This window comes from Acytostelium subglobosum (assembly GCF_000787575.1).
Source record: "Acytostelium subglobosum LB1 DNA, scaffold: scaffold11, whole genome shotgun sequence".
NCBI lineage: Eukaryota > Evosea > Eumycetozoa > Acytosteliales > Acytosteliaceae > Acytostelium > Acytostelium subglobosum.
Window position 1 is genome coordinate 823,134 of NW_012236522.1, and position 15,450 is coordinate 838,583.

Here is a 15,450-nt window from a genome sequence, read left to right on the forward strand (position 1 = left end):
TCTCCCTTTTGAAACAAACAATAGACAGACATCATATCTGGTGTCTGGCGAGTGGAATTCATTGATTGACTGATTGGGATTATGATGAAGTTGTTGTTGTTGATGAAGAGGATGTTGGTACATGCAACACATTCTTAAGGATCTCTAACTTCTTCTTCAAGGACTCCTCGTCATTAGCATTCTCCGACTTATTGATGATGAATTTGACAACATCCTGTTGGGCATCGGAGAGGGTCTTTAGAGTATCCTTGTCAGCAATCGATTCGTCTTCTGTTAGAGTTTGAACCAGGGTACCAATGGAACGAGGTGAGACATGTACTAGATTCTTCCTGTACTTGATGTAGAACAGCAATACGATGGCTTGGAACTGATTGCCCATGTCTGGATCATTCTGTGCCTGTGCATAGAGGTCTGCTTGATGTGATTCCAACAATGCTCTATAAAGTTGAGATTGTGTTAGTGATGGATGGAGATGAGCCAACTGATCAGGTGTACATACTTCTCTGACTTCTTATCAAGTGGCTTCAAATGTATTTGTGATTGCTCACATACAGTATCCAGAGTGTCCATGTAGTCCTTGATGCTCTATAGTGTGATGATGTGTGAATGTGTGAGTGAGATTTCGCCAGATCATTCAATCAATCAATCAATGATGAATAAGACATACTGATTTGTTCAATGATTGGAGTAATTTGTCCATGTTCTTTCCAATGGCTGAGGGGAGTGAGGATATGATCGCGGTTCTTTGAGCTGGTGTGTCGCTGGCAGTGTTCTCGAGGAGATGGTAGGAAGCATTGAGTTCGAGGAGGATGTTGGTGAGGTTGGTGCAGACGGTCTTTAGCAGATGCTTGTGCATTGCTGAGTTGTCAGCGTCCAACTCCTCCATTCCCTTCTTGAACAACAATAGATTCTGATACATCGAGTTGAAGGCTGAGGACAACTCCTGCTGCTTGCCCTTTCTCTGCTTGATTGTCTCTGTCTCCAGCTTCTCCTTTGCCTCCTTGACCAATGTCTCCCAGATCTGATTGACACGCGGACGCAGATATTGTGCCAACGATTGGATCAGCTCCACCTCCATGTTCTCATAAGACTTTGTCAATATCTGAATGATCTCTGGCAGATGATCAACTTGCTTTGTCTGTTGCTTCTTTGATGTGGCTGTTGACTGCTTTGGTGATGGGTTATAGTCATCCTCATCATCGCTATCATCTCCCCTCCTTCCTTTCTTGTTGCCACCCTTCTTGCCACCCTTGCCGCTCTGCTTTGTTGGCTTGTCATCCTGCTCCTGTTCCTCTTGTTGCTTTGACTTCTTTCCGCCACTGCCACCGCCACCTCCCTTGCCCTTGCCACTACCAGAGGATGTGAGGTCATCCCTGGACGCCTGCTTCTTGGTGTCTGTCGAGGTGGCAGTCGTTGACTGACTGGTTACAATGCTATCCAAGAGAATGGCCTGCTTCTCAACCTTGGCCTCGATCATCTTCTCCAACAAAGTGAAACAACGATCGACAAATGCTTGACTGACGATGAAGTAATCATTCAATACGATTGCATGTGGACTCTCCTTCACCTTCATCGTTGGACAACTCTCAATCACCATCGCAATGTCCCTGTTTGATAGTGATGATGGTACTAATGACTGTTATGTGGCAGGGGAGTGAGTCAGTAGTCCACGCCAGGCCACCTCATCAACAACAACATACCGAGATATCCATCCAACCAGTGCTGGCAATGATCTCCTCAATGGACGACTCTACATTGTTGACAATGTATTCGTTGATGAAGCATGATGACAATGGCACTCCATTGGTGTAGGTGTTCTTCAAATAGGCCATTGCATCGGGGATGTCCAACTTGGTCAATGTGCTATAAGGTACGTATGAGTTCTGCTTGTAGAAGTTATCAATCCAGAGTGTACGCGCTTGATTAAACACAGTTGGTATATACTCTGTCTGTGTGCCCTTTCCTTGCACCTGTCCATTGATCCTCTTCTCCTGGATCAACTCTGTCAATTGCTCTGATTGATTGATTGATTGATTAGCATTCATCCATCGCTCGATCGACTAATCACATACGTCTAAAGAGTCGCTCATTCATCTGATATTGCTTGCAAAGTGCGGCAATGTTGGTTGGTCTGGAGGGTCATTGGGAGTTAGTGATTGATCGAATGATCACGACGAATGAACAAACAAACATACTTGGTGACAGAGCTGAACAGTCCACGCACGCGTGCCTTGTGTCGATCGACGTGAGCCTGAGTGTAGAGGATGTCATTGTCAAAGACTCCAATGATCAACTTGCCAAGTCGTGTGTTGACAGCCTCGGTCAGGATCTCGCTGTTGAGGTTGAAGCGCAATGACAGGTCGTTGATGTCCAGACGACCCTCCTCCTGCAGTGTCTCGTGAATCTCCTCGACGACCGAGTCGAGGTAGTAGCGAGTCATGATCTCACCATAGTAGAGCTTCATGGAGCGGTCACGCGACACGATGAAGTTGACCTTCTCCTGGATGTAGCTAATGTCGACGTTGAGCAACGACTGCAGGTCGCTGACCACGACACGGCCACCCGATCGCATGATCTCATCCCTAATCTCAAGCTCCAACTGCTTGGGAGTTATAAACTCCTTTCCACTTGTAGTATGAATGATTGTAATCATCTTCAATTCCAACATCTTTGATATGATCTCAATACAATTACGCTCGGACAGTTTCTGAGCACTCTGTTCCTTCTGCACAGAGTACAGTCTCTGTCTCAATACTTCCTGTATATTATATCAGTCAGTCAGTCAGTCTTTCAGTCATTCAATTGATATGGTATTGTTGTTGTTAAACATACCAGTTCATCCATTTTATCTATTATCTCTATCTATCTATTATCTCAATGATTCACAATGTTGATTGAGTTGATATGAAAGTGAACATCATCAAAATGTTTGAAATTGCTTCAAAACCCAAATTTCAACTTCATTTATAACAAGATTCAAACAAAGAGTGAATGAATGAATGAATGAACAGATAATTAGATAACAAAAATGGAGTTACATCAACAATTACAACCTAACAATAATAACAATAACAATAACAATAACAACAACAATAATAATGTTGATAAAGTAAAGAGTTCAATCAAACAATTTGTTGATGCTTCACTCTCAACTGAGCAACGACTTCATTGTCTTCACATTGTAATACAATTGTTGTTCAACAACAACAAAGATAACGTTGATAATGATGATTATGATGATGATGATGATGATGACCAGGACAATGACAACAAACAAGATGCTAAAGTTGATATTATATTGGATGCACTTGCATGGGTATTGTCTGATGGAAAATGCAATACTTTGGCCGAACTTTCAAGACAGAGCAGTGGAGGTAGTAACAGTGGCAATCAAAGAACAATGTGCAGTACAGTTTGGAAGACCAATACATTCATTTATAAATGCCAGGATTGCCAAATGGACGAGTTCTGTGCAATGTGTGTCGACTGCTTTCAAGAGGAGCGACACAAAGGACATCGATATCGCCTCGTTCTCTCTGGACGCGGCTGTTGCGACTGTGGCGATGAATCAGCTTGGAGTCCAAGTGGCATGTGTGATCGACATGGGAGACACACCACGCACGCCCAATCACCAAGGGGCGCCCTACCTTCAATTTGGACATCGGTAATTGAGCTGTTGGTGACGGCCTTCCTTGAGGAGCCCAAGAGGTCGTACATCCTTGTTCTTACATTGATGATGGTCAAGCTGGTCGAAGCACTTGGCGAGTGTGTTGCATTGTGCATTGGACAGCGATGGCACGACTTGGGCGAGGGTCCAACTCACTCATACAAGAAGATTGCCGAGTTGCTGATGTGCACGACGAACATTACCCCACCAGTGGAGCGCTTGGTCGTGTCCCTGTTCGTCTGCACACAGTTCCGCGAGGACTTGGCAATGTACATCGCGAACAACTATCATTCACTGCAGGTGTCGTCCAGGAGCAACAAGCACAGCAACCGCAACCTTACCAGCATATCCCTGAGTCTTCAGCTGTTCTCTGTGGACTCGATCGCGAACAAGATCGTGGCCAGCAATAGCTTGCTCAACATTATAAAATATTTAGTTGAGACGATTGGTGAGGCGGTCAAGCCCGATGGCACGGTGAACATGTCGCACCCCAACCTCAGGAGCCGGCTCTTCCTTCGTCCGCTCATGGATATTGGCTACATCATCCGCAACAAGTCTGGCTTCCAAAGTCTGTGTGAGAGACCCCAGCAACTCTTTGCCCTGTTCAAGATCCTTCAACAGACACAAGAGATGGCCGGCAACACCAAGAGAACCAAGCATCATGTGGAGTATGATGATGGTAAGATTGTGTGAATGAGTGATTGAGCGAGCTGTCGCCTGCACAAACTCACGCTTCACGCCATCCACAGAGTCATGGGTCACAGGTTTTGTGATTGAGGTATACTTGCGCAAGTTCATCGAATCCCCTCTCTACAAGCACTTGGTCCAAGCAAAGTCATATGAGTCATCGTCATCATCATCGTCGTCACTTTCAGTCACGACATCAATCAAAGATCATCTTATACAGCTGTTGGAGACATACTCTAGCCAGAGGATACAATGGAAGACTGGCCTGCGAGGCGAGAATGTACCAGACTTTCGTGTATCAAAGCAGAGCACATCGGTACATCTCCCCTTGCATCGCACTCTCTGTCCATTGCTCTATCATCTCACATTGCGACACAATGTTCAACCCAAGGATGTCCTCGCACTCGTCCCCGATCCTTCCATCCTGCTCGACCCACTCCTGCGCATTAGGGCATTCAACGCACAAGTGCGCAGTGGTTCGTGGGTACGCAACGGCATGACCATCGTCTCAATCGCCCAGAACTACATGCTCTCCTACGCCATCTCATTGAACGACCTCTATCACATGCAGTACCTCATCAGCTGTCTGGCACCAACCCAGTTCTACGCGCAGCTTCTGGACCGCTTCGAGCTCTCAACATGGTTCACACTCGATGGATCGATTCCTGATGAGAGTGGCGCGACACCTGCACGACACGATAGTGGCGACGGAGAAAAGGTCAACTTGATCATCGCCGAGGAGATGACCCACCTCATCATCTCATTGGTGTGCGATCGCACTCGTGTTGGCGACGCCACCGATGAGGAACAGGTGCGACGGCTGATCATACATGTCCTGGCCGCGGGCGGAATGATGCGCCACAGCGAGATATATGATAGACACGCGGAGATTTTCGAGCATTTTGGTGTCTCGCCACAACAGTTTGATGTGGTACTCGGGTCCGTCTCAGTGTTCCATCCCCCGACATCGACTGAGACCGGACGATATGAGTTGCGGCCAGAGTGTTGGAGTGAGTGGTCGCCTCACTACCCTCAGTACAGCAAGTCCGAGGTACAGGCATCAATCGAGCGATATCAACAAGTACGCAATCAATCATTGCGCAATGCCCAGAGTCAACAAGGTGATGCCAATGTGGACTACTCCAAGGATGTACCGGCAATGCCTCAGCTACACACATGCTTCAAGTCATTGGATGACATACTTCACTGTGACCTCCTTCATTCGGTCATCTACTCAATCATATATAACAGTCTGTGCAAGTCCCCTCGCGCATCAGATCAGCTACTGTCCAATGCACTATTCCTAATTCGACGTATACTACATTCAGTTGCGAGCACAACAACCACCACGACAACCTCTGACGCCTTGAAGTCAGCGGTTGTGCCCAAGCTCGAGCAGATGGACTTTGGTTATGATGCACATGACTTCATTCACAATATGTTCATCAATGTCAAGCGAACATCATCATCAAAGAATCCACACTCACTATATGCTCTACTCAGACTGATGGCGCAGAGCAAAGACTTTGTATCACATCAACAATTGATTGAACATGCAATCATTGGACATCCATTGGTGTTGCAACAGCTATCGATTCTTGGTGATGCTGTGCTCCTGCATGGTGTCAAGCGAATGTATGAAGACATTGATGCCACAGCATCCCCATCGACAAAARGACATGGCCAAGAAGAGACAATCGGAGTTGATGCGCAAGTTCCAAGAGCAACAGAGGCAATTCGTTAGTACTAGTGGCGAGCTCATGTTGGAGGACTACGAGGACGAGGAGGACAACGAGGACGCCGCCGTGGGGTCTGGCAAGGAACACCAGGACACCATTGAGTATGGCGCATGTGCAATGTGCAAAGCAGACATGGTTCCAAACAAACGACCATTTGGTTACATTGCCTATGTTCAGAGCAACTCATTGCTGTCACTCATGCCAGGTGCAGCTGGGACCACACCAATCGATCATAGCGATTATGATCAGCCGACTTGTGAGATTCTACGTGATGTCCACAAAGGACAAAGCTCATTCATCACCTTCTGCTCCCATGCCATGCACATTGAATGCCACTCAATTCTCGTTCGCAACACACCTGGTGCCATCACCACAACCACAAAGTTCACATGTCTGGTCTGCAGACGCCTGGCCAACACAATCGTTCCATTCACTCAACAATGTATACTTCCACCGCTGCAGCCAACAAATCAATCATTTGCACAATGGATGAAGAGTGATGTGCTTGGGGGCGACACGACTACGCACCATTCCAACGTGATGCCTGGACCCCCAAATCAACGACTTTTAACAATGTTGACGGCGACTATATCAATGATGGAGTTGAACAATCGTAACAATGACAATGTCAACATCATGGACGCAGTGTCAGGTCATAACATGATCACGCTACAGAATCAGATTAGACACACTGTTGAACAACACAACTCTGAAGAAAAGGCTGGTAGAATGGCCTTTGATTCAATCCTACACGACAGACATGTACTCAAACGCGACATGTTTGGAATGTTCGTCAACCTGTATATTACCAATCATATACTGGCCCAACCAAGAGATATTGGACACCTTGTTAAACTCTGTTTCCACGCCACACTACTTCAATCACTTACATTGCTCAAGAGGTACACTGACCTGTCCACACTTCTCCAAAGCATTGTATCACTCAATGATCTTGATCAAGATGTCAAGTCAATGTGCCTTCCATTCTTGAGGAGAACAGCCATCCTCATGTCTATTGTCCATGGCTCCAAAGACAAATCATTCAAGATGCAGAGCGGCCCATCCACCGATGAGTTCAACTCATTGGTAAACATCCTGCATCTCAATGACACAATGTTGCTTGATCAAGACCTGTTGGAATTAATGTATCATCGTTGGATTGAGACAGAGCCAGCGCCAATACCTGTCCCACTCCGCACACACAGACCATTCGCCTTTGCTTCACTTGGACAAGACTTTCACAAGTTCTACATGGAGACCTCAAGGAAGGCATGTGGCTGGTGCAACAAGATGCCAGTCGGACTACATGCAGCGGTATGCATGCTCTGTGGATGTCTTCTCTGTCATCGATCTGAGCATGTTCTACACAATGTCATGTGTGGCCAAGGCATTGGAGTGATATTTGACTTCCAGAACATCACGGTATGGATACATGCCAACAACGTTCACACCAGAGTATGGGGCACTATCTATCTCGATCAACATGGCGATCAGGACTATGACAAACGAGGTAATCCAATGCATCTGTCCACATCACGTCTCAATCGATTGATGACTGAGTTGCTCAGTCTATCTCTTCAGAACATACAATAACAAACTGCAGTGTTTGATTCGGAATAGAGGGTTGGTTTCAATGGATATGACTAGGGATTCAATTTATACATGATAAATGATTGTTTATATTTTTTTTAGTAAATATATTCCGAAATTATTCATCAATAATAATAATAATTTAAATAAATTAATGTGGTGAGTTGGTTTAATGAACAAAGGTGATGTATTTACAGGTTGATTGGTTGGGTAAATGTTGAATAACTACTTGGTGTACGTGGCTACTGGAAACTCGGACACAGTTCTACTTGCACGATCTATTCTGAGGGCGGCCTGTCGATTGTCAAGATAGTAAGAGTACAATGAATGGAATGGTTTCTCTTGGCTGCATTGGAGGGTGAGTGTATGAAAAGTACCATATGTGCCAAGATAGAGCCATAGTGTGTCGGAACCTGGGACATACTCCATGACCACATCACAGTCCGGTTGAATGGTTGTTGATGCCGATCCAAGTTCAAGTTCGACAATCTTGTTGTTGGCGTCCACGTCAATGACCATACCACTGTCGAGGTGAACACTCTTGATATCGTCGATCTTCATCATTTTGATTGCACAAAGAGATATACCGAGAATGTCAGATCTTGAGTCATAGGTATATCTTGGACTCCTGGAGCAAAAATAATTAGATCGTCTTGATACCAGGCCGTTACAAGTCCGCACTTACCATGGAGAATGTCTTGGAGTCCTGAATGAGTCCATTCCAATTGGTTTGAGGTCAGATTCCTTCCTGCAATAAAGAGGTTAGCTGATGACGAGTTACTTCATTGTATAGATTAGACATCTTACATGGCTGCTCGGGATCCAAGTAAACAGTGATCACTACAACAAGATCTTGCGTTGGACTGTGTCGAGCTATGAACAGTGTCTTGGATTATGATTCGGTATGACTCTAGCTCCTGGGAAAGTATACAGGTCAACAACTTGGAGGTGTGAGATATTGCGTTGATTAAGTCTGCGTAAACTTAGCAGAGTAAAGTACAATGTTCGTGTAAAATGGTATGTGCTCATATTATTAGTTATCAATAGACAGATACAAAACTAAAACACAACTACACCTTCAACTTACCTCTGGTATGTTATCTTTGTCTTATTCACAATCAATCTGAAGAATGACATATTGTGGTGGAATTAGAAGTGACTTCACCCAAATAAATATAATAAATCCAACAGATATAAGAATGCCATCAATCAAACATCACTATCAATCAGACCCGGAGTTCAGGGAGCGACACAGGACTACATCAAAGAAAAGGTCAAGTGTGAGTGTGGTTTTGAAGTGGGTCGCACCAATCACCATCGACACAAGAATCGTTTGGAGATCCATGGCTTGGCTAAGGTGCTTGGTTACCTTGTCTGGATATGCCGTTTTGATGCAGTCGTAGAGGTAGTCGTTGTCTTTGCCATCACAGCCGCCTGCTCTGAGGTTAGGATGAATGATAAATAGTAGAACCCAACCTTTCAATTTAGAGCGCAACGCCGTGGTGCCACTCAAGCTCAAGGACGGTGTTGGGAGGTGAGATGGGGAGGTGTAGCCAGCCAATCAATTGGTAATGTACTTTGACAATTTACATTGGTAATGTATCTATATTGCAATGAGCAATAGGTTATACACCACTCATCTTGGGATGAATAACCATCTGCTCCAGTCAACAACACTTTTGTAGTGCCTGGTTGGCGTAGAACTTTACATCTTTGTCTTGATCATCGTTCTGGAGCTTGGTAAGCAGTGGTCGCACTTTGGACTGTACAAGTGTGCTGTCGATGTAGGGTATGATGCACTCGAATGTCTTGGCCACATTGAATCGGATGTTGGGTACCTTGTCCGAGGCCATCTTTGATAGTAGTGGCACCATTGAGCTGGATATAACATCACTGCCAACCACTGGTGCCAGCACACCTATGGAGAACAACGTGGTCATGCGATACAGGTAGTTGGGATGTGAGTGTAGTGTGAGCACCTTGGGAATGACGCTGGTCTTGGCCCATTCAACGCCAAACACTTCAGTCAACTTTCGCAGATTGTTGGTGGATGCTTCTCGGATTGAGAATACAGGGTCGCCCAGCCAGGTCATGCAAAGGTTGCCAAGCTTCTCGTCAAAGAACTCCACGCCTAATTGTGAAGCCAGAAGTGGTATATAGTCAATGATCGCAAGACGCACCCTCCATTGCTGGTCCTCGGCAAGCTCGACGATGGCAGGCAACAGGGACTGTGAAAGCATCTCGATGCCAATGACCTGGTTGACCGTGTCCAGCTTGGAGATGATATTGAGACGCACATCGGGGAAGTCGTCCTTTAGAAGCTGTAGGAATATGTTTAACAGATGATTGAGTGTGTCTTCTTTGCCCAATATCGGTGCCAGGCCCATGATCGACTGAGCCAAAGCTGCGCGCACATGTTGTGACGGGTCCGTCACCAGGTCTTTCACACAGGGCAGGATGATCTTTGCGCACATATCCTTGGATATGAATGTGGACACTTCGGTCACTCGCTGTGCTGCCTCTGTTCGCACCTCTGATTCAGTGTCCTTTAGCAGTTTGACAAAGCAGCCGAGCAACTCCGACCTGGTGATCTCGGGACCCATCGCCTCGCAAAGTTCCTTGAACAGACGCGCCACCATATATCTAACTCGCCAAGACTTATCATTTGCACTTGATTTAAGTATAGGTAGAATATGATGTATATTCTCCTCAGCTGTCAATACTGATCCAATTGTCGAACAGTTCTCCACACCCAATAGTCTAACAGAGTCCTGTTCATCACCTGCCAAGAATATAAACAATGGTAACATCTCTGTCTTTACCGCTTCCTTCTCAATCAGTTTGGAGAATGTCTTTGATTTGGTCGAGGGCAAGGGCGAGGGTTAGGGCGAGGGTAAGGACGGACTTATGGTGTACTTACACCTAGGTATGTGGCCGCCGATCGTCTAACCATTGGTGTATTATCATGGCACAAAGTACTAAATGTCCTGCATGTGTGGATGGTGAATGAGTTGAGGAATTAGGAATGTGTCCCAGACAAGTGATATAGATGCGGTAGTACTAGTACTCACTTCCTAAGATTCTTCTTCATCTCTGTTGATGACCTGGGATATGCTACATTGAGTAGTCCACATGCAGAGGTGCGTGATGTGAACCATTCCACTTTGGATAGATTGAGTAGTAGTGGCAGGAACACATTGTCAAATGCAGTCTGTGGCAGATCCTGTGCAATCTTACACAATGCCTCCACAGCCTTCTCACGAACGATCACCTCCTCGGCACCAGCCAACATCTGCAACGGTGACAATAAACATGTGGCATGATCATTGCCTCCAACCAACTCTGTCAACATGCACAACTCCTCAGCCAATGCCACCAACACCTCATCCTCATCCTCAAGCACTGAGTCTTTTGTGATTGATCGATGGTATGTTTGTTAGTTGTGATGGATGTGATTGATGGGCATCATTGATCTACCTGACAGACATACCTTGGAGATAGGGAATCAATTCACTCCTGGATCGATCAGGACCCAATGACTTGGCGATTGATTGTAATTTACGTATAGAATTCAAACGTATTTGAATATCATCATTCTTCAACTCCTCGATCAATATCGAAATTGGATGATTGTCATCCGTTTCCATTGCAGAGGCTAGAGTGTTCCATTTGATTGATTGAGTGAGTTGATTGATCAGTGTAATTGAGCCAACCTGGAATATTCATTCCTTACCCATAATATATTATAATTAGTATCTCTCTACAAGACTATCTTGTGTTGTTGATAATTGACTGATTGACTGATTGATTGATTGATTGATTTGATGATCAACTCAACACACCCCCACATCTTTATGAAGATGATCTTGAGCTCGTGGTCACCGATATATCTTGAAGTTTGAAAAGAAATATTAGTGGACCTTATATCACTGGTCAATATATTAAAGTGATATATATCTTCATATTAAAGTTCATGATACGTTTATATATTAATCACAACAAGATATACTTTATGATGTCAACTACTAAATAGAAATGTGATGAGAGACTGAGGTATTCACTTCGAAGTTCATTATAACTATTTTCATTTTATTTTTTCACTCTGCAATCACCCCACAGACGATCAGTGACTCCCAGAGTAGTTCCTACCTCCACACAAACATTATCTCTACTCTAACATACCTTTTTTTAAAGTATATCAATATATATAACATACACACAAGATTAAGATATGTCTAGACTCACTGGATTCTTGTACCAAACACTCTTCAAGAGAAACTCAACTTTCATTGCCACCGCCATCGTTGGTGCCTTTGTCTTTGAGAGCTCAATCCACGGTGTCGTCAACTGCACTTGGGACAGCGTCAACAAGGGTGTACGTACATTCATTGATTGAATACACATGACGATGTCGACATACATTATGATCATCATCAGTATGACTGACCATTCTCAAACAATCAAACGATCAATCAAACAAACAGAAACTCTGGAAGGATGTCTTGGTTGAGCGTCAGTCAAAGGGACTCTCTCAATAAGCATTGTCGCGACATATACACTACACATACAACAAAGACACTGTTACACCTTTTAGATTAGAAATGCACATAGTAGTAGAAGTTGAGGTGGAATATAATGGTGATGATGATGAACGAACAGCAGTAGCAATAGCGACAGCAGCAAGCAGACATACAGAAACATATATATATCCGAAGCATCAACTCCAACAACACATCAATAAATGATCGATCGACTACGAATGGATGATCATCATACATACCATACCATACATACATACTTACTTAATGAGTGAGTGAGGTGAGTGAGTGTGCTCGAGCGAGCATGGAAACAGATGCGGCATCAACTGCAGAAGAGGCAACAACAACAACATTGGGGAATGCGAGTCCTCCAATGAGGTCACACAACTATAGTTGGCAAGCTATTTTTGACTTTAACTTCTACTCTTCAAAGACAATGATCAATCATTGATGAGGACCACGATCGTGGGAATGCATTGCATTGTGACAATGCTTAAAGTTGATGATGATGATGATTGTTGTAGTTGTTGTTGTTGTTGGATGAGCTTCATAATCAATCATATGCAATATTTAAACGGTTCTGGTGTGATTTGAAAGATGTAAAGTTTATTGGATATGAGGTCCCATGACAGGCAGGGCCATCTCCTTCCCTCAAATATAATTTGTGTGTGTGGTGATGTCCATTGATTGACACTACATCCCACTCGTGTAAGACTCTAACTAACACACAAACAATCAACCGAACCACACACACACACACACACACACACAAACCAACATACATCAAACCACACACACTCACTAAACAAAACAACAACAATACCATCAACAAACAACACAAGGTTCAACCGTCAAGCACACCCTTCAACAATATTAATATTGTTTTTTTTTTAATAAAACTAAAGTAAAGGTGTCAGGTTGACTGACTGCTTCCTCTCTCTCTCTCTCTCTTGTCTCTATCTCTCCCTCCTGCCTCACCTGACATACACACACACACCAATCATCTTAACTTCAACATCATTCATTCAATCAATCAATCAAGTCAATCATACTTATCAAACATATACTTGTCATTCATTCATTCATTCCAACATTTGATTGCATCATAATAACAACAACTACTGCTACTACTACTACTGCCACATAATATACCATTACAACATCAATCAATCAATCAATCATATATATATATAGAGTGAGAAGTTAGATAGGGATAGAGATGATGGATAGTTCAACGACCACGACGACTGGGACAGTCAAGCAGATGGGAGAGTTGTCCATCAAGGATAATGATGATATAGAGCAACAACAGCAGGAATACAGCTCTGATGACGATGATGAATGCGATTGCGAGATTGATGAGAATGAGCAGGATATATCGACGTACTCCAAAGAGACGTTGGACGCTGCCATTGCCACAAAGGTCTCCATCGAGCAATATTATACACAGCTATTCAAATCATTGAAAGAGCGTGAAGAGAGGTATGATTATGATTGATCATCACATGACATGATGTGACACTGATTGACTGACTCATTTGTTCAATCAATCAATCAAATATATATTAGACGAGTATTCTTGGAACGAAAGATGGAGGAGCTGAGTCTAAAGGATGAACAGAGATCAATCAAGAGAAGAGAGTTGGATAGGAGAGAGACAGAGTATATCAAGTCGCGTAGAATACGTTTGACGGGACATTCATTCGAGTCGATAAAGATCATTGGACGTGGAGCGTTTGGTGAAGTACGTCTCGTGCGCATGAAGAAGAACAACAAAGTATTCGCAATGAAGAAGCTGGACAAGTCAAAGATGATCGAGAGGCAACAGGTATGTCTGTTTCCATCCATTCATTCATTCATACATCCAACTTCAATGACTGACACATCCCATCCCATCCATCACATCCACAAATGTCTAGACTGTACACGTTAGAAGCGAGAGAGATATCTTAGCCGACAATAACATCAATGGGAACAACCCTTGGATTGTCAGTCTGTATTATTCATTCCAAGTGAGTATCGCCATAACATGGTGACCCGACCGGTCGCCAAGTCCATCCCTCGACGATGGCTCACTCACACACTCAATCAATCATTCAATCAATCAATCAAACATTACATAGGATACCTACTACTTGTATTTGATTATGGAGTATGTTCCAGGAGGCGATATGATGACACAGTTGATAAAGTATGATACATTCACCGAGGATGCCACCAGGTTCTACATTGCCGAAACAGTGCTGGCCCTGCACTCCATCCACCGAATGAACTACATCCATCGAGATATCAAGCCCGACAACTTGTTGATCGATAACAAAGGACATATTAAGGTAATGATCATTCAATCCAATCAATCCAATCATATCCAATCAATCAAGGTCACTAACAACTTTGTCCCGCGATAAATAGGTCAGTGACTTTGGACTGTGCACTGGACTGGAGACAAATAGAGTGCCAACATTGGCAGAGATATATAAGAAGTACCAGGGCGACAATTTGAGCGAGGACGACCAGACTCTGCAAGGTCGCTCGGCAAGGTTCGACTCGTGGAAGAGACAGCGTCGCGTACTGGCCTACTCCAACGTGGGCACTCCCGACTACACAGCGCCCGAAGTGCTGATGCAGAACGGATACAGCGCAGAGTGCGATTGGTGGAGCGTCGGCGTGATCATGTTTGAGATGCTCGTGGGCTACCCACCCTTCTGCTCCGAGACACAGCGCGAGACCTATCACAAGATCATGAACTGGAAGTACACGCTGCCCAAGATCATGGAGGAGGCCAAGGCCGAGGTGTCGCTAAGCGCCGAGGCACAGGACCTGATCGAGCGCTTCCTGACCGACCCTAACCGCCGCATTGGAGCCAACGGCGCCGAGGAGATCCAGGCACATCCATTCTTCCGTGGCGTCAACTGGAAGACGTTGAGAGAGTCGACGCCGCCCATCATCCCCACGGTGACGTCGGCCACCGACACGTCCAACTTTGATCACTATGATGAGGAGCCTGCGCACGTGCCCGCCGAGCCCATCCCCCAGCCACATGCTCAAGAGTCTAAATCCAGGAGGAAGATCAACTCATTTGACATCCCATTCATTGGCTATACATACAGGAACTTTGAGGCGATGAGAGAACAATTTGGAACTATTGGACCACGAGAGACACTCAAGTTCTGACAATAGTCCCCAAACTATTTCCATTATCCCCACGTACCAATCGATCCAACTCCAA

At 44.7% G+C, this 15,450-nt stretch overlaps 6 protein-coding genes across 6 annotated transcripts; 3 read left to right on the plus strand and 3 right to left on the minus strand.

The window, feature by feature from the left end:
- Positions 1 to 79: 79 nt before the first annotated feature.
- SAMD00019534_062060 (hypothetical protein) lies at positions 80 to 2,844 on the minus strand (the record flags this gene model as incomplete). Its single annotated transcript, XM_012898804.1, has 7 exons — positions 80 to 437; positions 500 to 585; positions 668 to 1,636; positions 1,701 to 2,014; positions 2,073 to 2,131; positions 2,196 to 2,758; positions 2,833 to 2,844. The coding sequence occupies 7 exons, from the start codon at positions 2,842 to 2,844 to the stop codon at positions 80 to 82; spliced, it is 2,361 nt and encodes a 786-aa protein (XP_012754258.1).
- Positions 2,845 to 3,457: 613 nt separating this feature from the next.
- Positions 3,458 to 7,686, plus strand: SAMD00019534_062070 (hypothetical protein; the record flags this gene model as incomplete). Its single annotated transcript, XM_012898805.1, has 4 exons — positions 3,458 to 4,346; positions 4,417 to 5,604; positions 5,683 to 5,989; positions 6,105 to 7,686. 4 exons carry the CDS (start codon positions 3,458 to 3,460, stop codon positions 7,684 to 7,686), a joined length of 3,966 nt encoding a protein of 1,321 aa, XP_012754259.1.
- A 222-nt stretch (positions 7,687 to 7,908) lies between these two features.
- SAMD00019534_062080 (hypothetical protein) lies at positions 7,909 to 8,247 on the minus strand (the record flags this gene model as incomplete). The annotated part of the gene is made up of 2 exons (XM_012898806.1): positions 7,909 to 8,029; positions 8,108 to 8,247. 2 exons carry the CDS (start codon positions 8,245 to 8,247, stop codon positions 7,909 to 7,911), a joined length of 261 nt encoding a protein of 86 aa, XP_012754260.1.
- A 1,103-nt stretch (positions 8,248 to 9,350) lies between these two features.
- SAMD00019534_062090 (hypothetical protein) lies at positions 9,351 to 11,330 on the minus strand (the record flags this gene model as incomplete). Its single annotated transcript, XM_012898807.1, has 4 exons — positions 9,351 to 10,535; positions 10,604 to 10,670; positions 10,755 to 11,091; positions 11,174 to 11,330. The coding sequence occupies 4 exons, from the start codon at positions 11,328 to 11,330 to the stop codon at positions 9,351 to 9,353; spliced, it is 1,746 nt and encodes a 581-aa protein (XP_012754261.1).
- A 584-nt stretch (positions 11,331 to 11,914) lies between these two features.
- SAMD00019534_062100 (hypothetical protein) lies at positions 11,915 to 12,221 on the plus strand (the record flags this gene model as incomplete). Its single annotated transcript, XM_012898808.1, has 2 exons — positions 11,915 to 12,058; positions 12,168 to 12,221. 2 exons carry the CDS (start codon positions 11,915 to 11,917, stop codon positions 12,219 to 12,221), a joined length of 198 nt encoding a protein of 65 aa, XP_012754262.1.
- A 1,222-nt stretch (positions 12,222 to 13,443) lies between these two features.
- On the plus strand, positions 13,444 to 15,395 carry SAMD00019534_062110 (hypothetical protein; the record flags this gene model as incomplete). Its single annotated transcript, XM_012898809.1, has 5 exons — positions 13,444 to 13,703; positions 13,791 to 14,049; positions 14,141 to 14,233; positions 14,345 to 14,554; positions 14,634 to 15,395. 5 exons carry the CDS (start codon positions 13,444 to 13,446, stop codon positions 15,393 to 15,395), a joined length of 1,584 nt encoding a protein of 527 aa, XP_012754263.1.
- Between the last annotated feature and the right edge of the window lie 55 nt (positions 15,396 to 15,450).